The following is a 27,437-nucleotide window of genomic DNA, read 5'->3' on the forward strand; positions in this document are numbered from 1 at the left end:
TTTCCCGACTTGTTGGAAGGGAATGGAATATTGGTCATATTAAAAAAATATGGCAAATATTCTTAAAAAAAATAACTTACGAGCCCTCGTCTTATTATCTGAAGACGTCAAAATCGATGTTGCATTTCCTGAGTTGTTGTTGTTAGATATTAATTAGATTTTCGGATACATTTTATTAAGAAAATGACAAAAATAAACAAGAAAATATAACCACAAGGTCACGGACATGATCATCATAGTTTCGATTAAAAATTGTAGATCAAAATGTATAATATAAAAATGAATCGCAAAATGCGTTGGTAAGCGAATAACTCAACAACGCCTGGACCAATTTGGCCATTTTTATTTTTAAATGTTCGTTGAAGTTCTAGGACGGTTTTTACGGTGAGAAAAATTTAAAAAGACTAAAAAAAATTATTCTCCCATACAAACGATTCGTAATAATTTGAATTTTAATATGTACTTATAGGGTAGGGGTAGTTGAAAGTTTACATCGAGTTTCACGCGGATGAAGTCGCGGGCGTCAGCTAGTTATTAATAAAATATAGAATAAGTAATAAAAACAATAGTAAAACCTTAAACAAATTAGTATGGATAGCTACATAATTCAACGCCCGTATTATAATCTTTAGCGATAAAACAGTGTGAAAATCGATTGTTACGTGTATTGCGTTCGGAAAATGGTATAGGAAACCCAGCCTAATCACATTATTATTAATGTAGATTGAAGCTACGGATGTTCTTTATTATTTTTCTTATTACAGATATAGATGAAGATAACAATGTACTTTGGTAAAGTTAGTGATATGATTTTCATTGTGGTTACTTTATTTTCCAAGCGCGGGGAAACCTAAGCCTCCCGCCTTCATTCGCCGTCCGATAGTCCCCGGGAGCAGACGTGTCCTGTCTGGAAGGTATTATCGCATCGGTATTTATCGTGCACATTTGAGAGTGACAGTATTATGTGTTAAGTGGACTTTGTCTTCGGCAACATGAAAGGCAGACACCAGTTCCGTAGGCGCTTCAGCTTGCAACCCTCTTTTCTGAAAGAGGAATCCGAAGATGAAACTCGACCGCACAGGTATTTTTTTATATTTATGTGTACATTTATACATAATATAATAAAAAAATATTATATTTTATATTATTAAAAAATGAATTTAATTTATGGTTCATTTATAAAAAAGAAGGTAGGTATTGAATTCTGCGTAAATTAAGTTTATTATACCTGATTTGCATTTTAAGAAGCATAGTACAATTTAGATTTTTAATAAAGCCATATTTGTATAGATGGAATTTTAATATTAAATGTGTTTTATTTTAATGGGACAGCTGAGAATTTTTTTTTAGCTTCTTAGCTGAGAAAATTTCAAAGCTCACTTTCCAAACGCCTGTATTCATATCTAGTTATTTACAATGAAATATAGGAAAATTATGTAAATATTATTGTTTGGCCGTTATTAGAAACGGGCCGTAATAAGGCAACTTCTTCAGGGCGAGATCAAAGTTTAGGCAATTAAATTAATTTAAGTAAATTGCTCGTTTCAGGAGCGCGTCTAATTCCAATTCGTAAACTTTTATCCTCTTATTAGAAAATATATCCACTTAAAACAGAGTAGGCAGGCAATTAATCAATTTAGGTTTTGTATTATTTCAAGGCATAATTATTATATGAGAAACATTTAGAAATGATGTCGTCAATTGGATCTTCATATCTTAATACTTGAAATGGAACATTACGCCATGACAGTAATATAAATATATTGAACCATGTCTGCTATGCGTTTGCAACTTTCACCATCAACAAATATTCAGCTCACTGCTGAGCTCGAGTCTCCTTTCAGAATGAGAGGGGTTAGGCCAATAGTCCGCCACGCTGGCCCAATGCGGATTGGCCGACTTCACACACGCAGAGAATTAAGAAAATTCTCTGGTGTGCAGGTTTTCTCACGATGTTTTCCTTCACCGTTTTGAGACACGTGATATTTAATTCCTAAAGCACACAGCTGAAAAGTTGGAGGTGCATGCTCCGGACCGGATTCGAACCCACATCCTCTGGGATCTTAGGCAGAGGTTATATCCACTGGGATATCACGGCACCAGCTTGCAGCTTTATCTTGCAATAAAATCAGAATTACTATGTTCCAAATTCTATCCTAATTATCCAAATTGGTGCATGTCAACAACGATCAGCTTGCAAAACTGTGGAACCAACTTCTCGTTATTCAGGCGTTAAGGTCTTTTAAACGAATGACATTAACTAATTTTCTGGACAAGTTGATTTCAACGGCAACCATGCTCGTTTTTAAGCTTACCTAACAATGAAGTAGAAAAATAATAATTAACTAAATATATATTAAACTATCATAAATGTTTAAACTAACCAAAAAATAATTATTCACAAAACGATTTCGCAATTCATCCAAAAATCTTTTATTCATTTTATCACGAAATCTGACCAATTTGGTTTATTTAGGTAAATGTTATTCTTACCCCTAGCTTAAGTAACCCACACGCTTCGTTTGAAAGGAAAGACAAACACATCGTCATCCTTTTTTATTAAAAAAAACATGCAAAGTTAATATTATATATCAGAAGTGAATGTAATAATCTATTGTTTTCTCTAGTACTTATGATAGCAGTGGTTACTCCCCTTAGTAAATAAATAAATAAATAAATAAATAATTTATTTACTAAAGGGAGTACCTCCCCATAGTAATATTAAACTTATTGTTAAAAGGACTTTGGTTTCGCTATTTGGAGAGGATAAGCAATTTACAGCATTCAGCGCTGATCGCTGTGAATCTGCTATTGTGAAGATAATATCTATTGTTATCCATTTTTGATATCATAGCGAGAAGCCTACGTGGGTGGCTTTATTCACATTTTATCTATTTTACTGTCGCTCAAACGAAAATGATAATACGTAGTTAGATGTATTTGTTATCTTGATTTAAAGCTACTACTAATGCCAAAATGTTTCTTAGTGTCTGAAGACAAAAGTCTTCGAACAGTGCGTGTTGATAGTGATGGCTCTGAGACTTGTTCGCTAACTATGGGCCTCATACGAAGGCTCAGAGTCACACAGCGGGCAATAAAACGAGCTATTTTAGGAGTATCTCTGCGTGATCGAATCAGAAATGAGGAGATCCGCAGAAGAACCAAAGTCACCAACATAGGTCAACGAGTTACAACGAGTATACAAATGTTGTTTTACAAGTATAATCAAGTCACGGTGTATTACTATAAACATGGTGTGCAAAATTTACAATTTTATAAAGCACTGTTTAAGTAATTGTTAAAAGAGGTCGTCAAGTCAAAATTTAACTCTGACCCTTTTACGTCTGGATACTTAGTATGATATCTATATAAACAGTGGTGAAAATATTTTAGATTAAAATACAGTTTAATAGCATTAGTTGAGTACTTTGCTGAACATTTTAAGCTCCGGCTTTTGTGAGAGTTGCGCAAAGCCTTAACTAATATAATTTACTGCCCCTCCTTAGCCTGGATTTACTGACGCCAGCCACTGTAGTGCTTGACAAGGGACTAATCCGGTGTATCAAACCGCTATTAAACCGTTCAATATTAAATTTTCTTGTTTATAAATTAAAAACAGCGGATACTAGCGGACGCCCGCGACTTCGTCCGCCCTTAAACCTCTTTAATCCAACCCTTACAGGAGTATCGCTGTAAAAATGGAGTAACTTCTCCCGTTTTCCCAACATTTCCCTTCACTACTCTGCTCCTATTGATCGTAGCGTGATGAAAAATATACTATAGCCTGCCCAGGAGTATTAAGAATAATTGTATCAAGTTTCGTTAAAATGCGTCGAGTAGTTTTTGTTTCTATAACGAACATAGAGACAGACAAACAGACAAAAATTTTACTGATTGCATTTTTAGCATCAGTATCGATCACTAATCACCCACTGATAGTTATTTTGGAAATATATTTCATGTACAGAATTGACCTTTCTACAGATTTATTATAAGTATAGATTTCGAAAAGTAAATCACTACTATCATCTTTCAAAGGATTGTTCCCTTTAGATATAATACAATTTTATAAATAAAATATATAGTTTTTTTAATGATGTCATACCCGCATAAATTTATCGGATTCTCATTGGTATAGATAGGTAACACAGAATTTGATAAAACTGTATTTTATACGGGCAACGGGCATTAATATATTTAGGACTAGCTAGCTTTATGGCAATAGAAATTCTCATAAAAGAATACCTTCTTGGATTTTTCCACTGTTATGTCCTTTGGATTTTTCCTTATCTTTTGTTTTTCTTCGCCCAAAGAAACTGAAACAAAATAAAATATTCAAACTTTATTTGTGTTTTAGCAAGAATAACGACAACGGTTGATTATTTATAAAGGTATTTACTCAATTAAATTCCGCTTATTCATATGATATGCTCTTACCCTCAAACCTTTCTTTTGTGGCAGTAGTCCATTGAAAATTTACATCACATTAACACGGGATTATAGTAAAGTAAAGGCTTAGTGAGTGTCGAACCCTGAATCAGCCATAAAACAATAATATTTCAAATATAAAATTAAAAAGCTGCTTGCTTTTCAATTTTATATTTGAGGTGTTGATGCAGTAAAATATTAGAATGCTCAAAATGCAGTGGATACTTACTTGAACCTACATAATGTGACTTTAGAATCAAAATGAGAATCTATGCAAATAGTGATGATAGTTAAGCAAAGGCGTTCGTGTCACATCAAACCCAGATTCAGCCATAATAAAATAATATTTCAAATATAAAATTGAAAAGCAAGCATTGAGGTGTTGATGCAATAAATTATTAGTATGCTAAAAATGCAGCGGATACTTACTTGAACCTACATAATGTGATTTTACAATCAAAATGAGAATTATGCAATAGTGACTATGCTCTCCTATTGGCTTTGATATTTATTAATTTCTTCTTATTTTATTATTCTCATCTATCATCCATGTGTAGTATAATATAACGTGTGTATACGAGTTACGTTACGTTATCAACCCATATACGGCTCACTGCTGAGCTCGAGTCTCCTCTCAGAATGAGAGGGGTTAGGCCAATAGTCCACTACGCTGGCCCAACGCGGATTGGCAGACTTCACACACGCAGATAATTAAGAAATTCTATGGTATGCAGGTTTCCTCACCATGTTTTCCTTCACCGTTTGAGACACGTGATATTTAATTTCTTAAAATGCACACAACTGAAAAGTTGGAGGTGCATGCCCCGGACCGGATTCGAACCCTCACCCTCCGGAATCGGAGGCAGAGGTCATATCCACTGGGCTATCACGACTCTTACGTACGTGTGTATACGAGTATTTTGTCTTAATTACGCTTCGCTCCAAACAGTGTTTACGCTCTCATTCCTCGCATTGATACTTTTAATTAACACGTTTGCGAAACTCATGTAAACAGCATTATTTACAATTTATTTTCTTTGAATAATTAGTTTTACGGACCTTTTAAACATTACATAGACTTAAATTTCCTTTCCGAGTCTTCGAACAGTGCGTGTTGCCAGTGATGACCTATGGATCCGAGACTTGGTCGTTAACTATGGGCCTCATAAAAAGGCTCAGAGTCACACAGCGGGCGATGGAACGAGCTATGTTAGGAGTATCTCTGCGTGATCGAATCAGAAATGAGGAGATCCGCAGAAGAACCAAAGTCTCCGACATAGCTCAACGAGTTGCGAAGCTGAAGTGGCAATGGGCGGGGCACATAGTTCGAAGAGCCGATGGACGTTGGGGTCCCAAAGTGCTGGAATGGCGAACCCGCGTAGACCCTTAGTAAGCGCAGTGTTAGCCGACCCCCCACCAGGTGGACTGACGACATCAAGCGAGTCGTAGGGATTCGCTGGATGCAGGTGGCTCAGTATCGTGAGGTTTGAAAGTCCCTACAAAAGGCCTATGTCCTGCAGTGGACGTCCATCGGCTGATATGATATGATGAAATTTAGGAGGAAAGAATGCGATATGTTTATTTTCATTAGCATTGCACCTTTAACTTCGATGAAACACACAGCAATTCCATAAAATCAAATATAAAATGCATACTAATTGCAATAATTATTGCTAGGTTTAAAACAATTAAAAACAAGATGCCCAGAAAAAGTACGATGTTATTTTTTGCATTTTCATTATCAACCCATATTTGGCTCACTGCTGAGCTCGAGTCTCCTCTCAGAATGAGAACGGTTAGGCCAATAGTCCATCACGCGGGCTCAATGCAGATTGGCAGACTTCACACACGCAGAGAATTATTAAAATTCTGTGGTATGCAGGTTTCCTCACAATGTATTCCTTCACCGTTTGAGACACGTGATATTTAAATTCTTAAAATGCACACAACTGAAAATTTGGAAGTACATGCCCCAGACCGGATTCGAACCCACACCCTCCGGAATCGGAGGCAGAGGTCATATCCACTGGCCTATCACGGTATTTGCATTTTAGTGTAGCATATTTTAGTGTTTTTGAAGTCACTTGTATTTGTATCCCGTTGCTTCAATAAGTGTACAAGCAAGCTTACAAACACCATCATTTAAATTTTCAAAATATTTTAGGCTATATGTAGAGCCGGCATAAAAAACGTCAAATACATTGGTCATTTAGTACCGCATGGGTCTCTCAATAAAAGCGATGACACACCAACTTCAGTTCGACGTCGCTTCCAAAGCCTTTTATTCAATTGTTTCGATGAAGGAAACAATGTTTGTGTCACGTTCCATACCCACTGGAAAATTTTACACAAGGGTAGAAAATTGGAATGCTTAAAAATATGTGAGAATTGAATTTGACAAATTGTGTGAAAACGGTGTCAAAAAGTTACATACATATAGTGATTGTGGTTTTGAATATCTTTTGAATTTGTAGTTGTTAAATATTAAATGAATTTTACGGCCTCCGTGACGCAGTGGTGTGCGCGGTGGATTTACAAGACAGAAGTCCTGGGTTCGACCCAGCTGGGCCGATTGAGGTTTTCTTAATTGTTCCAGGTCTGACTTTGGCTTGAAGTGATTTAGCGTTCCGGTACGATGTCGTGTACAAACCGAAAGGAGTGTGGATTTCATCTTACTCCTAACAAGTTAGCCCGCTTCCATCTTAGATTGCATCATCACTTACCATCAGGTGAGATTGTAGTCCCGGGCTAACTTGTAGAGAATAAAAAACAAATACAGGCTCGTCCATCTTCGCACTAATCTAGTGCAATACAAAATTATAAAAGTCCTTATAAAAATCTTTATTATTAAAGGTCGAGAGATTTAGGCAGTCAAGTATAATTAAAGTTTCTTCTAAAAGGCAGTTTAAAAAATAATTAGAACAATACATTTTTGTTAATTTTAAAAATTTATGTAAATTTCTTACTCTTCGCCACGTTACGACACTGCAAGTCCATACCTATATTTAAAGATATATAAATAGAATTAAACAAATCATCACCCGATTAATATCCATTAGAGCCATCTAAAACCATGCAACTAGAATTACATTCATTATATGTATACATACCTATATAACCAGATCAGTGTTATTGAGCCATACGTAAGTATCGCCCGATTTAATTAAAAGATAAGTCTGAAAGTATACTTATACAAATGATATTTTTTATTGCATTGGACATTATTATTTCTGATTATGAATACATGTATGCCCTCTATCAAAAGGTGATGGCTCATTTCAAGTCCACTTTTGTACCCCGTATTATTAAAATTTAAAAAATACAAGGATTTTATTAAAATCTAAATAAGTGAATAAATCTAACTAATAAAAAGAAAGAAATAAAATTAAAAGCCAAGTTTTTGAGTTATAACAAGATGGCGTCCTTAAAGCAACTATGACATGACAATTGACAGCAAACGTCAAATCGACTACTGCGTTGAAAACGTCATCAATCCGCCATTATTACCCATATTAGTGTTGCATTTTTTTGGGAGAGAATGAATAATATTTCGAATTATAGTAAATTCGTAGATTTGTAGAATTAAAAATAGGTAAAAAAAATATTTTCTTTTATTTTCGCCAGCGTACAATGACTGATCCTGGGCTCCATACAATTTTGGACCATCTCCTTTGTTAGGGGGTCAAACGAACTGCAAAGATTTCTCGCAAAATAAACATGAAAATGCTCGCTTAAATAATATGACAGTACTCTTATGTAAGATGTTTCCAACTTTTGGAAGAACAGAAAGATATACGGTTTTTTTGACTTTTGTTATTTCTGAAGTGAATCTTTGCAGTGTTTTTTACCGGAAAGCGTCAAATTAAGTGAGATTGTGAATTCCATTTTGCTAATTTTTGTTTTCACTCGTAAGGGGCCCCTGTAGTTCGGGGTCCTTATTATTGATACGGCTGATACGACGGTAGCTACGCCCCTAATTAAAGTAATCGGATATATTGTGTGTTATGAGAGCCGTGATAGTCTAGTGGATATGACCTCTGCCTCCGATTCCGAATGGTGTGGGTTCGAATCCGGTCCGGGGCATGCACCTCCAACTTTTCAGTTGAGTGCATTTTAAGAAATTTAATATCACGTGTCTCAAACGGTGAAGGAAAACATCGTGAGGAAACCTGCATACCAGAAAATTTTCTTAATTCTCTGCGTGTGTGAAATCTGCCAATCCGCATTGGGCCAGCATGGTGGACTATTTGCCTAAGCCCTCTCAATCTGAGAGGAGCTCAGCAGTGAGCCGAATATGGGTTGATAACGACGATATTGTGACAAATAGCCGTTTTTCGAAACGATAAAAAATTACTTTTCTTTTCGACTTTGCTCGCGGTAATTGGAAATCGCGAAGCTTGCCAGTCATCGTAAACCTCAACACACACGGTTATCTAACGCACAAATATCTCTCTAAATCGGATTGCGAGTACCTACCTGGGATTAGCCCGTCCAAACAGGCTTTTCAGCTTTATAAATAAAAAGAGCCATTTTATAAAATTGCTAAATATATTTTATTAAGTGGTCGGATATTACGAAAAAATGTAAATGCTAAAAATGAAAAGAGTTGCTAATTTTTGTATCCAAACTCGCGACATTTGACCTTTACAACCCATTAAGGGCGGGTCAGTAAAATATTAGGCGTAATTAACGAAATACCTTAAAGTACGAGAGTACCTACTGGTCATAGAACAGATTTAGTTACAATAACAAACTTTTTTTGGAACATAAACAGCAACATACAGCTCTCGTTTTGTTATTTTCATTGATTTGCTGCATTTTATAGAATGTAATCATCATCATTCTAGAGTCCTTATTCGACTCAGCACGAGTCTCCTCTCTGAATGAGAGTAGAATAGTCCACTTCGCTGGCCCCAATGCGGATTGGCAGGATTGCGCAGGTTTCCTCACTATGTTTTTCCCTCACCTCCCGGTTGTAGAATGTGATCAGCTAACGCAGACTTTTGCGGTAGAAAAATCTCGTTCTATCGTGGTATGTACCCGTTTAAATAATATTCATAATGAACAACCACGAAATAAGTTTTAAATCATTAGTATATATCACGTGTCTTAAACGGTGAAGGAAAAACCAGCGCGATGGACTATTGGCCTAACCCCTCTCATTCTGAGAGGTGACTCGAGCTCAGTAGTGATCCGACTATGGGTTGATAATAATGAGATGCCTGTATACTTTTGTTTTGAAGGTTTTGTGGCAAGAAACACCTACTTCGAAAGCGTAGCGATACAGCTATAATACAAGAAAGTGGATGGTAATCGTTTTGTGCGGGTTAATTAGATGTCAATCACATAAGACTTGTATAGGGTAATTGTTAGTTGAATACCTTAATCTCATGTATATAATTATTTATTTTCATACACACTCTTTGAAAATTTAGCTTTAGCTTAAAAATATACTACAAGAGTTTTACAATTACAATTCTATAGAAAAGTCTAGCAGAACTGAACAAAAATAATTATTAATTTAGGTATTAAGATACTTCAGTCCTTACTGAAGTATCTTAATATTGTGTTGTCTCCTTAGACAACACTACAAATTCTTACTTTTAGACGAGCACTAGAGGCGTAGTGCAACGTAAACACCGACGAGTTTAAAAGGGAGATCCCGGAGGCTACCAAAATCCGCTGAGAGTGGAGAGGGGGTTTTAGTGGTAAGTCCTACATAACCCGTCTTGTCCCCCAATATCCCACAAAGAGATTTCCTCCCAGAAAAAAAAATGAGACAACACTACAGTACCTACTTACTCGTATTCATAGCAGCATACCTACGGCATACCTACTTAATCTAAGGAAAAAATAGTAGAAGTAATCGTTAACGTTATTCTTGGTTATTATTAAGTACTCGTTGCGACGCGGCGGTGCGCGCCGCCGCTCTAAGGGGTGGGGAGTGAAGGTTCCGTTACACACTCCAACGTTTCATAAACCAACTCATGACTAAGGGCCCCGTTTGGGTTCGAAACTAGTCGGGCATACTCCGACGTTGTATCACGAGAGTTTCAGCCGTGTTTCATAATCAAAAATTATGGATATTGTGCTATAAAAATTATGAGAGCTTGGTTTGCACAATAAAATTAAACTGAACCCAGGTACGTAGAGAAATGAAATGCTATATAGCATTTCAAGTTAATAAATTATTTACTTTTGATGAGTTGAATTTTGTTTGAAACTGACAATCCATTTTAAATTAATTCACATGCCACCATAGCTGATAGCCTATCAGGAGTATTGGCATAGGAAATAGGAATTAAAGTTGCAATTCCCTCTCAACGCAAATTGACCGACGCGTACTATAAAAAGCTCAATTTATGTTGGATTCATAATCGCAGTTCCAAACAAATTGCCTTGAAGCCTTTTTGTGTCTTTTCATTTAATAGCCGCAATAAATTATGGATCGTGGGTACGGGTTGCGGCAAAGTCAGGGATAATTTTAATATTCGGATTTGTTAATCTAAATTTTACATTCTATAGTCTATAGTATTTATTCTATAGTATATATACCTAGAAGTTAAATACCACGTGTCTCAAATGGTGAAGGAAAATGTTATGAGGAAACCGGTATACCAGAGATTTTCTTTAATTCTCTGCGTGTTCTTTTTTTATTATTCTTTACAAGATAGCCCTTGACTACAATCTCACCTGATGGTAAGTGATGATGCAATCTAAGATGGAAGCGGGCTAATTTGTTAGGAGGAGGATGAAAATCCACACACTTTCGGTTTCTAAACGGCATCGTACCGGAACGCTAAATCGCTTGGCGGTACGTCTTTGCCGGTAGGGTGTGAAGAAACTGCATTGGACCAACGTGGTGGACTATTGGCCTAACCCCTCTAATTGTGAAAGGAGACTCGAGCACAGCAATGAGCCGAATATGGGTTGATAATGAAGAATTATATATACCAATTATAAACCAATTTTTATTAAAGCCCTCAATCAACGTTTCATAAACATAATTTTCGTTGTAGAGATGCTCGGAACTTTTTCTGCGTGAAAACCCTATCTTAATTTTCAGACAAGTTTCCTCGTATTTACCAACCCCCACTCACACGCCCAATATTTTTGAAGGTATAACTTCCTATTGGAGGAGAGTAAACCGCTTCGTAACGTAACACGTTACGGCGCCATTCTGTCTGGCTTTCCTTTCTCTTACGCATACATCAGCAGGTTTAAGTTATCACTTCTGTCGAGCATCCCAAGATGCACATTTTTCTTTTTTTAATATTTTATTTCTCAATTGTCATAAGGTATACCTTATTAATAATTATTCATAAATAGTACAATTACTTACACTAGTTAAAACAATATTTGACTAAATTAACTACCAAACCTAAACTTATTATAAGAATAAAATAAAAGGAAATATAAAATTATATCTACAGACTTAGGTGTCGTAGAATTCGTCCGAAGCGATGTTCATTGGTAAAGTGCCCAGAAGCTGGCAGTATTGCCACGTTGTATGGCAATACTTATTCTCTGACCTACATATTAGCCAGCCTTCTGGTCACGGGAGGCGTCGATTAATCGCTTTGCGATTTACCGACGGTATACCTAGTTCAAAATTTAGCAGTCATTTCGGCTGCCCAAAAAGTGACTGAAACCAATTAATGATAATAGATATTTTTATAGCCCAATATATGAATAACAGCTCTCAAAAACTTATTTTGAGAGAGCCGCCACCCACCCCAACCAACTAGTGGTTGAGGCTTGCAGCTACATCCCCGATACCAACGCTGATTGTAGATCTAGACGCCCAAAAAACGTACTTTACGATCCTGACGAACGATAATGAACGAAAATGCACACAAGCTACACAGCGTCTTCGCCGGCGAAGACGAGGTCCCGATATCTGACGTCACCCAGACGTAGGCTTTTTAACTCACGATCTCGGAGCGCCCGGACTGGTACTCTCAGGCCAAAATACCCTTCCCGAACGGCCCTCTAAGCCGAGGCCCGAGTCTCGGAGAAGACGCCCTTCCGCCCATCTACTCTGCTTCTGCCTTCGGGCCCCATTAGGCGATGCTTCTGCGCTCGCCCAAACCCTCCGGTGACACCGCTGAGGACCCATAAGGAGCCTACGGCACTTACACAATCAGACAAAAATAGATATTTTTATAGACATATTTTTCGTGGATAAAAAAATTATCCTTATTTGGATTATTTTCAGCATCGTCGTCGTTTCCAAATGTGATGATGGCCCAATAAAGTTACTTTACCGCCCGCTGATAAATAAAGCGCTTGCTCGTAAAATAGTTATTGTTGCACTTGTTTTCCATTTGGCTTTTCTAAGGGAAAGCTTTTACAGGCTCTGTTTTATTGCTGGCTGAACGAGCTCCAGCTTCGGGGTACGTATGTGATTTGGTGCGTAATGTTTCCTGCGTGGAATAAAAACTGATCGTTATTGCTCTGGATGGATCTAACCTAGGAATACCTACGTGGTAATACGAAGTAGAAATAATTTACTTTCGGTTGTGTGGTTTGTAATATAAATATTCAGTTCAATTCTATTGTAACTTGTGCGAATCTATACTAATATTATTAAGCTGAAGAGTTTGTTTGTATGTTTGGTTGAACGCGTAATCTCCAGGAACTACTGGTCCGATTTCAAAAATTCTTTCAGTGTTAGATAGCCCATTTATTGGGAAAGGCTTAAGCATTATCCTCGTATTCCTACGGGAACGGGAACCACGCGGGTGAAACCGCGTGGCATCAGCTAGTTGTAGTATAATCTAGTATTAGCAGATTCGTACTTATTAGAAACAACCTTCACCCTGTTTAATGGATGAAAAGTTTTGATACAGCACTTCACTAATCGCACTTCACTAATTAGCTACTTCGTTATATTTATCAATGAATACGTTTCGCTACGTCATTATGCGTTTATAAGGGACACATTTTAAGATCTATTTACAAAGAAATATAATTTACTCCGAAAATATTCATTTAATAACACATGTTCCATACATATTCAATTTTTTTTTCCTTAAAGCATATAACTCTAGAGTTATGGGAAGTACTCCCGATATATTTTTTAACGTTCTAAATTTCATATAAAACACTTTTCCTTAAAACAGATGGGTGAAGTTCGTTTTTAATACGGATCTTAGAATATAGACTTGTGAGACTATTCAAGTAGGTGCAATGAAAAACCACCCAGTTGAAATGAATAACTTTTGAAACGCTGAACCGATATGAACATTTAAAAGGACTGTACTTAATTTAGATTTCATAAAACATTTCAACCTATTCGGAACAAGATGAAAATTATATAATCCATAAATTAAACTATAAACATCGGAAAACAAGTTCAAAAGTTTATTAATATCGATTGTTCATACTATACTTATTATATAATGCATATTTAGCAAATTATAGTAGATATCTTTACTGTGTAAACGATTAAATAGGATGATCATTGAAGAATATATTTTTGCCACTTAGACATTTATTTGCGTCATAAAACTCTTACGATACGATATTGTTATCACCCTCAAAGCCGTGAAACCTTAATTTTTATGTCGTGTCTCGAAGAAAAATGTAACTACTCAAATAGGCGCTTATTACAAACAATAATTTACTGAGGCTACTCTTTTTCCTCGTTACGAAGTCCACTACCACTACCTAGGCTTGTTTCCAGCCAATTAAAGATACGCTAATTATAATATACCATTACATTGATTTTGTAGTTCGTGGACGAGATGTTTCAATGACATAAGTAACCCACCTCAATTCCTTGTTGCATACAAGGGACTAAGGTGGGTCATTAGAGTGTTAATTTTGAAAATCTGATAACATGTTACCTTAGTCAGATCGCAGGATCCAAAGCATAAAAGGTCGTTGTTGGCATTCCCAAGCAGGGAGTGCAGTTGATTTATTTTTATTTTGAAGGAAATAATACCAGAAAATATAATTAATAATCTGCCGATTATTGCAAAAAGCGGTAACATTTCTTAAAACCTTTATTCTTCCCTTCATCTACCAAATCTCATAGGACCTCGTGACGCTCAAATAAATAGTCATTTAGTATGGCGATTAGGCGATGCCATCATGGTCTCCCTTAATCGCCTGATCTTAAGTGGAGGATTATCGCCTATAACCGAACATTCAAAGGGCATGCGAAAGAACACATCCTCTTGTCCTTTGGCCTGTCAACCGAGGCTTAGCTCTTACGCCTCATGCGTTTGTAACTTACAATTACACTAATCCGACTTGTGGTCTCGGATTACTTGAAGCTTCCACTAAGACACAAACTCAGCATACGAATGGACTTCATTAACACCAAGACACTAATAAAGCACCCATAAGACGCTTCAGCGTTTCAATATCGATTACTAGTTGCAATATCGTGATTCCAGGAATACAGCAAGCTCCTTATCTATTACTCAGCAGTAATGTTCCATTTGTATACAGAACTGTATAGTTCTGTGTACAATTGTTTATTGATCCCGCTGTTCCCGATTTGTATGCAGTGTAAACAATAGGAATGTAGATTCTAGGAAAACTTCTTTAAAATAGAGTTACATGTTGGTTATGTTACTGCATCTAAAACTTAGTGTCTAAATGCAATAAACAACAACTTAAGATCACAAAACAAAGTGTAACAGAGCACAACCTATGCGAATATTCTGTAGACAATAATTTACAGAACCTATCTCGATGCTTAGGTAGGTACTTAATTTATCTTATGGATATTATAAATTACTCGTAGTAAGTATTGCAGCGTAATAGACCAATGGATATGACCTCTGCCTCCTATTCGGAGGGCATAGGTTTGAATCTCAAACGGTGAAGGAAAAACATCGTGAGGCAACCTGAGAACCTAACTGAGAATTTTCTTAATTTTATATGTTTGTAAATGTTTGCATGTTCAATAGTGAGCCGAATATGGGTTGTTAATGATGATGATGATAAAATATATATTAGTATTATTATATATTCTAGAACACATACTGATATCGCCGTGGAGGTTTTAATATTCGTTGCGTGTTCCATTTTCGGTGGTCACCAATATCGCCATGGAGGTTTGGTATTAGTATATAGTTATGAAGACGACGATTGCATTGGTATGTAGATTTATTCACTTTACTGATTGTAACAATAGTATATAGATATATTTATTCAGTTTACTTATTATAAAAATTGTATATGTATATAAAATAAAAGTACTATCAAATAGGTGATGCGATGTGCGGAATGGAGAAGTGGTAAAGATGTAATGTATGGGCGAAACAATATATCCACGCATGCGCGGTCGAGGGAATTCTAAATATGAAATGAATCTGGAATGTGAATGTAGATGGCCTAACTTAAAGTGGGCGAACGAAAGAGTTCGTTCGCCACACCGATGAAGTCTCATAGTTATACTTATAGTCTATGAAGCGAAAGATGTGACTTTGCTCTAACTTCATTCAAAATACTGCGACATCATTAACAATATTCGATTCACTGTTAAGCGCGAGTCTCCACATTACACGAACAAAAATTAAAATGTATTTAGGTACCTACTAGGTAACTAAAATTTGACAGATATCTATGAATAACCAATCGATTATACTATAGTACCTAATAGACGTGAATCGCAAAAGCATTATCGTAAAAAACGAGGAAAAGATAACGTGAAAATACCTTTTTCGCAAAAACACGCGTGTTAATCGTCGTCGGATGGTTAATCGACAAAGCTGCGCTTGTGCTTGTAGCAATAAAAGGTCGTGAGTATCGACCAGAAAACGAGCAATTTAACCCTTGTGTTTAAACAGAATATTTGCTAAACTTTTAGCTTTCTATACCTATAACAAAAATATTGTTTTTAATCGACTTTAAAAAAAGGAGGACGTTCTATTTTCAAAATCACCATTGCACATCCACACCTAATTAATATCTCACTGTTAGGAATTCTTTCCTAGCCCGCTAGTGCCTTTTGGAGCTGCGTTAGAAGCTCAAAAAGAGGAAGCTTGACCCTATTGTGATCCGATAGAATGGACTGACAATGGTGATGATTGTACAATGGCTGTGATCGAAACAAAATCATCATTATCACAACAGCCGATGGACGTCTACTGCAGGACATAGACCTTTTGTAGGGATTTCCAAACATCACGATCCTGAGCCGCCTGCATCCAGCGAAACACTGCGATTCACTTGATGTCGTCAGTCAGTCACCTGGTCGTCGAGGGGTCGACCAATATTGCGCTTTCTAGTGCGGGGTCGCCATTTCAACCTTGGGACGTCCATCGGCTCTTCGAAGTATGTTCCACGCCCATTGCCACTTCAGCTTCGCGACTCGTTGAGCTATGTCGGTGACTGGTTCTTCTGCGGATCTCATCATTTCTAAAAAAAATTATTGATCTAAATTGGTTCAGCGTAAAAGGGTAATAAACATGAAATAGTATTAATAAATGTTAGCATGGATTGTATTCGTACTACGATGTGTTATCGCCGCATTGAAACAACTTGCGGTACGGACGTTTTCAGTGTGCTCGTGGCGTTCGAGCCGTCCACATCTCTTGTTGTGTAATTCTTATGGGTTACTTGGGGTAGGCGGGTGAGTGACTTGAGTGGAAAAGAGGAGTGTTAGTCGACTGTCAAAGGATCCTTTAACCCTACACACATCGTTCACAAGTACGTGACTTCACTCAAGGTCATTCTCTGCCATTCTAGGGTCTTATTTTGGTTACAGTTTGATTTGTTAATTAAGTTGTCCATGATAAGTGTTGTGAATAATAACCTTTGTTCGACAGTTGTTCGTTAGTTTTCTTATTTTTGTTATCACATTTTCACCACTAAAAAATGTAAAGATTTTAATCGTAAGTTAAGTCAAAGATAAGAGAATTTAAACCAACTTTTTTCATAGGAAACCAATAAATAAAACGTAAATTAAACTTCCAACGGCGTATTCGCAAGTAGCTATTGAACTCGCAAAATATAAAAAGACAGCGATTCCTCCACATTTATCCGAATCGCAAATTCAAGTCACGCCTTGTTCTGGGATTGTTTACTCTCTTTGTTTGGGACTTTTGTTCTGAGCATTCAAAGTACTCGTATTTTAATGTATTTGTTTTCTAAATCTGCAGACTTAAGTTGTTATTTTTATAAAGAACCTCCTATTTTTGAAGCTAGCGCTAAAATTAATTCAGTGTAAACAAAAATATGATTATTAACAATGACTTTTACATTTTGTCAACACTTGTAATACATATATAGTGTTTAGGTTGTTCTAAGTCTCAAAGTGTGGGGTTCATATTTCGAATCAGTAAATGAGAATGTTTTAGGAGACGTGATAGCTCAGTGGATCTCTGCCTTCGATTCGGAGGGCGTAGGTTTGAATCCAGAGTCCGTCTTCCATCAGATTGCATCGTCATTTCACGTCAGGTGAGATCGCTATCAAGGGTTAATCGCAATCAAGGGTCATTAAATTAAAAAAAAAACCTACGTCACAGGTTGATAGATACAGGATAGCACAGGATAGATAGGATGCATTGCATGCATTACCAAGTGTTGCACTGTTTATAGGCAATGATTTTCCACTAACCATCAGATGGGCCATTTTTTTATTATTATTCTTTACAAGTTAGCCCTTGACTACAATCTCACCTGATGGTAAGTTATAATGCAATCTAAGATGGTAGCGGGCTAACTTGTTAGGAGGTGGGTGAAGATCCACACCCCTTTCGGTTTTTACACGACATTATACCGGAACGCTAAATCGCTTGGCGGTTGCCAAAAAAATTCATTTAAAAATGTCTTAAATTGTTTATTAGTGATTACTAGATTGTAAAAAAATAATAATATTTTTTGAGACTTACAGGTACATAAATATTTTAAGCATTCAATATTTTTTTGACAATACGAGCCAAAACGCTGCAGGCCATGACGGGCTTCTGTTGATATTTTAACTGTTTTATGACGTCACGTAAACACTAAACCTGGACCAAACGGAGTGTTTGACAAAATTATTAGTTGATAATTAGTTCGACGTTTATTCCTTTAGTGACTAAAGTAACATTGTGGCGTCACAAAATGGACGACAGCGTTTTTGACATTTGCAAAAATTTAATAAATACATAATTTTAAATTATTTTTCCTATGACATCCTTAAGTTTTATTAATCGATATCGATATTTTTCAGTATATTTCATATACTACCCGAAATTAATATTGTTTATGTTAAATTTGATATGAATCAACTACCCTATTATAACTACTTACGATTATGAAAAATTATCCTGAAAATAGAATGGAAAACGATATTCTTCACATAAATTTTAATTCCCCAGTGGTTCCGCCAGCATTTTCCCAATCTTATAATGGTTAATCAATTATTAAAAAAAACTGCAAATAAAAGTTTTCCGTTTCTGGAAAACATTTCTGAAAAATAATTGAAAAATACCAATGGGAAATCTCCGACCCCGATTCAATTATTTTTCTTGTTTATTGTTGTTTATTTGATTCATGTCGGCATAAAGAAATAAATTGCTGGTGCTGCAATCAAAATATTTTATTTCTCGACTCGAAACTCAAAATATTACGTACGTCCTTATGTCCTGACTTCGTCTGCGTGGAATGACGTATTTTTGAAAACTCCTTCTCTAATTTCTGATACAAGAAGTGTTTTATATCCGCTGTCCAACCGTTATACCTACTTAGACGGTTGAGGGTCTGGACGAGTAATATATTCTTTGGGGTCTGGACGAGTAGTATATTCTTTGACCCTTGAAATCTGATACGTTTCAAAGCCAAACTCCACATTTTGTTACCGTACTTAAGTAATTAAATTTTACCCTTTACAAAATGAAGTACATCTGATGATTGCAGGCCCTTGGTCCACTGAATTCGTGAAATTTTATCGGTGCATTGTGTTGATATACAAAAACAGCGTCACACTATAGCCAATTTGCTTTATTTTTTTAACGATTTTTTAACGAACATATTAAACAGTAGCCGACGCCACGCAGTTTTACCCGTGTAGTTCCTGTTCCTGTGAGAATACGGGAATAAAATTTAGCCTATGACACTCACAAATAACGTGGCTTTCTATCGGTAAAAGAATTTTCAAAATTGGTTCAGTAAATCCAGAGATTACCCTCTACAATTGGTACCACAAACTTTACCTCTTTATAATATTAGTATAGATAATCAACTTTCCCTCACCGTTAAGCGAAAAGTCGGGGTTAAATATGGATCTATATATGGAAAATACCGTAACTACCAACATACGGGGACAGAACCTTTCTCAAATCGTAATCGAATTTATTAATCGAATCTCTTGGATCTGAGTCCGGTCCTTTTTAAACCGTAAATCTATTGAGGCTTTTTACAAAATATATAAATAAATAATTTTACTTATTCAGTCTTTTCAATTTCTAAGGCAACCATCTCTATTTATCCACATAAATAGGTCATCATTCATCATTATCAACCCATATTAGGCTCACTGCAGAGCTCGAGTCTCTTCTCAGAATGAGAGGTCTTAGGCCAATAGTCCACCACGCTGGCCCAATCGGGGTTGGCAAACTTCACACACGCAGAGAATTAAGAAAATTCTCAGATATGTAGGTAAAGGTTTCTTTACGATGTTTTTCCTTAACCGTTTGTGACTCGTGATATTTAAACTGAACATAACTGAAAGTTGTTATTCAAACCCACACCCGGAATCGGAGGCAGAGTATTCCACTGTGCTCTATCACGGCTCTATATTATTAAAAACATTAACAAATAGTACCCATAAGATAAGCTATATGCTAACTTTGAGCTATCAAACTACTTGTCCGTGGCGAAGGATGGAATTTAGATGAAGGTAAGCCGTCCCAAAGAAAAGGAAATTCATATAGCGTGGTACAAACTCCGGTTTCTCTTATACCCTTTTAAATTCAATATTGATACCCTTTTAAACACAGTGTGATTTTTAATTTTAAAATTCTAAATGTGAGTTATAGAATCACACTGTGTTTAAATCGGTCGGTATCGGGGAGACGACATCTAATTCGATGAAGTAGGTAACAGTATCAATATCCCGAGCTATCGGCTGTGTAACCTCCTTCAAATCCATAATTCAGTTAAGCCGTGTTTGCCGTGACGCGCAAGTACCGATGTTATTGAGTTAGCCACCGGTCGTGGTGTAATAGAATCGTGCCTGATGTCGCAAACTGGATATAAGGCTGCCTTTGCACAAAGGTTAAGGGTGTGATAACCCTTAACAATATTTTAACTAAAACTTCTTTACAAGTTAGCCCTTGAATACAATCTCATCTGATGGTAAGTGAGGGTTAACTTGTTAGTAGGAGGATGAAAATCCACACCCCTTTTGATTCTACACGGCATCGTCCCGGAACGCTAAATCGCTTGGCGGTACGTCCTTGTGGTGGTAACTAGCCACGGCCAAAGTCTTCCACCAGACAGACCTGGACCAATTAAGAAAACCTCAATCGGCACAGCTGGGGGTCGCATACCAGAACGCACCAGATGACATTTTTACATATAAAATGAAAATTTTAAAATCCCAAGATTGTAATTGAACTAACTCTCGGTTAAATTAATCGATGATAATAAATGTTAATGAATAAAATTAAATAAGTAAAAAAATAAAGATTTTATACAATTCAGTTAAAGTAAAAAAATATATTTATAGGTAGATTTGCATTCTTCATTCTGTACTTCTTTCTCGCTACGAAGCACTCACAAAAAAATCTGTCGCCTATTTTTCATGCCGGCAAACGCTTTTGTCGAAATACTGAATAGCCCTGTAATATTGTTATATCGCTTTATATACACAGTTCGCAGAAAAAGTTTCTCTTGATATGTCTGAAGCTACCGTGCGGAATTGTATTATTAACTTGAGATATGGAGCCTTCAATGTTCGAGAGGTGTTCGCGAGGAACTACCTTTATTTTGTCACGCGAATATTACTTTATGAAACGAGAAAATGAAAAAATGACACAGAAAATGAGTATGATAACGAGATCCTTTTCCTTCGAGCCACAAAGTTATGAATCACGAACTTGATATTAGGTAGGTATATTTTATAACTGTAACCAAATTTTTTTTTGGGATCCCAAAGTTCCGGAATGGAGACCCTGTACTAGAAAGCGCAGTGTTGGTCGATCCCCCACCAGGTGGACTGACGACATTGGGCGAGTCGACAGTTGGAGGACGACAGAGAGCAGGGATATGGATGCAGGTGGCTCGGTATCGTGATGTTTGGAAGTCCCTACAAAAGGCCTATGTCCTGCAGTGGACGTCTATCGGCTGATATGATGATGATGATGAACCAATGATATTTTATACTATTGAAGATATTCGTCGTTCCATTGTTATCAACCTATATTCTAACTGCTGAGCTTGAGTCTCGTCTCAGAATGAGAGAGGTTAGGCAAATCCACCACGCTGGCCCAATGCGGATCGGCAGACTTTTCACATACGCAGAGAATTTAGAAAGTTCTCAGGTATGCAGGTTTCCTCACGATGTTTTTCCATGCACTAAATAGTATAGATGTATAGATTTTTTTGACTTTGACTTTGAGATATTTTTAAAAACCCTGTTTCATCGGTGTTTTAGGTAAAGTTCATTGCTATCTATCGATCGCGATTACGACCGATAAGCGGGGACACGGCGCGCGATACACTGATAATGAGATGTAGCAGGTATTACGTTCTGTAATTTAGCAGAATAATATGAAATTACGTATGAATTTTAGTTCTTATTTTAGAATTTTAGTTATATTTCACACCAGGGTACTACAAAAAAATAAAAATAAAGAACTTATGTCAACCATCATACGAGTACAGAGGAAATGGAGCTTCTTTGAACATTTACAGAGAGACGCTCATTATCAGTTTCCAATAGCTCAACGATAAAGCGGTCGGAGTCATCACCGAGGGGTGGTGGTTCGATCGCCGCCCTATGTATATGACTATGTAATTTGTAGGACAATGTATCCTACAAATTACATAGTCTGCTATTTCGATCATTCGCTCAGAAGTTTTTATTACCCTGTTAATTACCAGAATCAAGAGTATTTAATGTTAATTTCAAACGCGCGGATTTTAAAATGGCTTAACTTCATGTGCTCCCTTTTTTTTCTTTTTGGTGCCCCCCTAGACGGGATGCCCTAAGCAATTGCTTAAATAGCTTATAGGCTAATCCAGGACTGCACGGCTATTCTCTAACGATGTTTTGTATAACTCGCAAGTGCGAGTTTCGGATTCACCGCTATCTTTCTCATTCTTTAATATCGTGTTAAACAGAGAGAGATAGAGGTGAATTCGAAACTCTCACTTGCGAGATATAAAAATATCGTTACTGAATAGCGTAGCATGTTCTATGCTACGTAGAAACCTTCAGAGATATGGATAGAATAAAATTATAGGTACATCATCCAAGTAAGTCCGCTTTCATTTGCATCGGCACTTAAAATCAAGTTAGTCAAGTTAGTCAAGGCTAAATTGTTATTAAAAATAAAACACCCCTCTTTTTACATCAATGGTTAAAAAAGAATGTGATCAAATAAATGGAATACATTAACTTGTAATTTCATTGTGGGTAGTTACTTTAGCTGGGCAAATGGCAATGCTCCTTAATTTTTTATTGACCGCCATTCGTATTCTTACATTAACCTAAATGCCGGCCCGTGGGCGTAAAGCTAATTTTTCCTAAGAAAATCGTTCTAAGGAAACTACGTACGTTTCAGTAAAAGTAGTCATTTCGCCAGGCTTGTTAGTTAATTAGGCAACGGGGTCTAGTTAGGGTTCAAGTTACGGTTAAATATAGATAGAACGATTATCTAAAAATACACTATTTCTAGTTATTTCAGTTTCTCACAGACGTTAGAGTAATTACCTAAGATTCTACATATAAGTAGCTATAACACGCCCAGCATAAGTGTTAAAATTAAAATCTAAGTCTTTAAATATAATTAAATTTAGTATATTTACTTTTTTTACAAAATGTAGTTTATTTAGTAAATTCAATCAATTTAAGTGAGGCCTTAGGTAGGCCTTATTAAAAGCTTTGACTCTCGATGGGATCTGATAACCTTTTTACAGTGCAAGCAATAGCTTTACTTTACATCAAAATGTTTGGGTAGGATTGTTAATTTTCGACATTTAACGACAAAACATTAACAAAATTCTCTCTCGTTTCGTCTCGCCACTTTTGGGCCCTAAACCGAGATACCTACCCGAAAAAGGTACCTTACGTAGTTATGTGATAAAACTCAATTCTTATTTATACGTGTAACACTCTGGGGCATAACGTTCGCACCTGATACTAAACTAAAACAGTTTCGCAAGGGTTAATCTTCACCTAAACGAAATCACTTGGGTATACACTGTACTGACTTACAAAAGCGTGTTAGAGTGAAACATTCATTCCTCTTCTATATGGTAAACTGTTCTATTTACATGTATTACCATGTTTTGTACGAGTCTGGTGTGAAAACTACGCAATAAAGTGGGTCTGTACTGTTTGCAAAGCAATTTTGTACGATAAAAATACGCAAATGAAATAATTTGTGTATTTTTGCGAGGCGTCCCCTTTAGGCTCAGTCCAGAAAGGGCGAATTCGCCGCGATTCTCTCGCGCGTGTCACGCGCGACCGTTTGCAACCGCAACAAACCAACGCGCGAGCATTTGAGGAGGAATTCAGTACGAAACATGGAGTTGAACGTGCACTCGCTCTAGAGTTCGCGCGTTAACTAGACGCTACAAGGCGTCCTTAGTATCTCGACTCACGCGTACGCGCGAATCAAGGGCTCGTCAGGAGTCTGGTGTTATGCACGCGATTTACGCGCGTAGATATTTAGAATTCGCGCGATGCTTGTGGACGTGATGTATTGATGTCTATTCAATTCAATTTACTTATTTGCAATTGTATAGTTAGGCACATTAGCTGGTATACAGTAAATGTTGTAGTAGGTACACTATACAATTCTACATATATATACTGGCATGCAAATTTCTTAAAACACTATCTAAAAATCACTAGTCAAAATAAATACAAAATTAAATTTGTTTTTTACAATATCATATACGCACTATATTTATTTATGTAATTTCAAATGTCTAATAATTCTCTAAAGTGTGAATCAATTACGTCAAAGTTTATTAAAAAATGTCAATTAAATAATCTTTAATAGAATAATAACATTTCTTTAGCAATTATTCTTAAATATTCAGCACTCAAGTTTCTGTTGCCTAGTTCTGGAGGCAGTTTATTGTACAATTTATTTAGGTGTCATGTGAAATATGCTATCATCATATAAAGATGTTTTATGCCATGTATAACAGTACTCGATAACGCGCGTATGAATTCGCGCGATACGATTCGCGACGAATTCGTCCCTTCTGGACAAGGACTAAACATTGGACCTAATTTGCATGATTTATATTCGCCCCACGTAACACAACCCACGTTAACGTTTAATAGCAACGTCAAATTAGATTCATACAACGAATTATTAAATGTGAGGCAGAAAGTTAATTTTTCGTAATACTAATACAATTTAATCATTAACTTCACTGGAGGATGTGCCTTGAATTGCTTAATTAGGTCAATCAAAGAACAAGAGATATTTTATTGCATTAATTTATGTGAGAAGTTTTAATTGGTTCAGTTTTTGCTGAAGGATTAATATACTTTAGGTAAAAGGACTAGTATTTTTTTAAATTCTTTACAAGTTTGCCCTTGACTGCAATCTCACCAGATGGTAAGTGGAAACGGGCTAACTTGTTAAGAGTTATGTTCTATCCAAGGCACGGGGGTGTACTGACATCGCCAATTACCCAAATCCAGGCTGCTGTTAAGATTTTTCTTGTAAGAAAATTGTCAATATAATAATGTCTCCTGTAAACTGACCCGGATTTTGAACCCTGAACCAGCTTACTCTTAATTTTTAACATATTAATGATGTCTCTTTGTCCACAGAACCGAAAGGGTCGAGCACCCTGTCACATCAAGCAGTGGCAACCTCGCCAACAATGCAGTGAGGCACAAAATAGTCGTACTAGGAGCAGCAAAAGTCGGCAAGTCCTCGCTCATATCGCAATTCTTATACGGAACCTTCTCTACGAAATACAAGAGAACCATCGAAGAGATGCACCACGGAGACTTTAATGTGGCCGGCGTTAGGTTAACACTCGATATACTGGATACTTCGGGTGCATATGAGTTTCCAGCGATGAGAGCGCTTTCGATGCAGTCAGCGGATGCCTTCATACTAGTCTACGACATCACAGATGCGGACAGCTTCGCTGAAGTTCGAGCGCTGAGAGATCAAATTCACGAGACGAAAGAGAGCACGGCTGTACCCATAGTGGTTGTTGGCAATAAAGTGGATTTGGCAGAGTCTGGAGAGAGGCAGGTTAGTATTCAAATTTGTTTAACTCTATTAATATAAATTCTATGAGACTGAATATGGTAGGTTACAGTACCTATGAGATGAATATCTTAGCATTCCATGGATTCAACGTGCAGGTGCCGGGTCCATCGCGTGGTAGAGAGAAAAAGTCCGAGCAGTGACCTGGACTTGTGACTACAGGAAGTAGGGTTAAGGAATTCCTTGACAATCGATTAACACTCCCCTCCTCCGCTCGTGTTGTTCTCCCTGCCTAGCCAAATATAGTAAGATCCTATTAGAGCAGCTTTGGATACCCATTTCAATACAGAACTTGCAAGAAACAGTAAATAAAATACGAAAACCTATTCTGTTTTGAATTTGAACAGTTTTTTCAGTCTCCGCAACTACTTTGGTAATTTTATGAACGTATAAAGCCCTTTCTTTCTTGGTGAAATTAGTTCCACGACCAGGAAACCTCCTTGCCGTAGCAATGTCGGGCTCTTTATATTCTTTATCATTGATATTTGGACATCGTATTCTACGAGTAGTCCGCATATTTTTTTTTATTATTCTTTACAAGCTAGCCCTTGACTACAATCTCACCTGATGGTAAATGATGATGCAATCTTAGATGGAGTCGGGCTAACTTCTTAGAAGGAGGATGAAATCCACACCCCTTTCGATTTCCACACGACATCGTACCGGAACGCTAAATCGCTTGGCGGTACGTCTTTGTCGGTAGGGTGATAACTAGCCACGGCCAAAGCCTCCCACCACTCAGACCTGGACCAATTAAGAAAACCTCTATCGGTACAGCCGGGGATCGAACCCAGGACCTCCGTCTTGTAAGTCCACTGCGCCACGGAGGCTGTCAAAATATATGTTTATGGAAAATGTGTTCGAATGTAGTAACTGTACGTAAAGCAAGCATGCGTGGGGTAAAGCAAGCATGTCATTACTGTTTACTAACTGTAAGCAATGACATCTACTGTGCCTTAAAACAAGACAAGACCAATAAGTAAAACTTAATGAAAACATTCACATTCACGATCTCACTTAATCACTACGTGTATACATACAGACGAATATGCACATAATATCTCGTTACATCTCCAACAGAAAGGACCGAAATATGTCATGTTTATTACTCCGACACCCAAAGGTGCCTAAAGCGAAATTGAGACGCATGTAGCGAACGATGAGTTATACATGGTTTTTACATTTGTCATAAAACCTTTTGTGGCGATGAAAAGCTTATGTACATTTAATATTGTTGTATTATTTATAAGTAAGTTCTTTATTATTAAGGATGCAGAATTAGCCCAGTGGATATGACCTCTGCCTCCGATTCCAGAGGGTGGATGGTTCGAATCCGATCCGGGGCATGCGCCTCCAACTTTTAATTTTAAGAAAAATGAAATATCACGTGTCTCAAACGATGAAGAACATCGTGAGGAAACCTGCATACCAAAGAATGTTCTCTGCGTGTGTGAAGTCTGCCAATCCGCATTAGGCCAGCGTGGTAGACTATTGGCTTAACCCTTTCATTCTCAGAGGAGACACGAGCTCAACAGTGAGCCGAATATGGGTTGTTAACGAAGAAGGATGCAGGCGGCTCAGGATCGTGAT

The 27,437-nt window shown here is 36.9% G+C and overlaps 1 protein-coding gene across 1 annotated transcript in view; it reads left to right on the forward strand.

The window, feature by feature from the left end:
- The first annotated feature begins 886 nt into the window (after positions 1-886).
- LOC112043758 (ras-related protein Rap-2b) overlaps positions 887-27,437 on the forward strand; it is a 49,896-nt gene continuing 23,345 nt past the window's right edge. The window contains exons 1-2 of the mRNA XM_024079319.2: positions 887-1,081; positions 25,397-25,832. Of these exons, the coding sequence (XP_023935087.1) occupies positions 993-1,081; positions 25,397-25,832 (525 nt within the window). The 5' untranslated portion in view covers positions 887-992. The remainder of the gene's footprint in view (positions 1,082-25,396; positions 25,833-27,437) is intronic.

This window comes from Bicyclus anynana, chromosome 5 (assembly GCF_947172395.1).
Source record: "Bicyclus anynana chromosome 5, ilBicAnyn1.1, whole genome shotgun sequence".
NCBI lineage: Eukaryota > Metazoa > Arthropoda > Insecta > Lepidoptera > Nymphalidae > Bicyclus > Bicyclus anynana.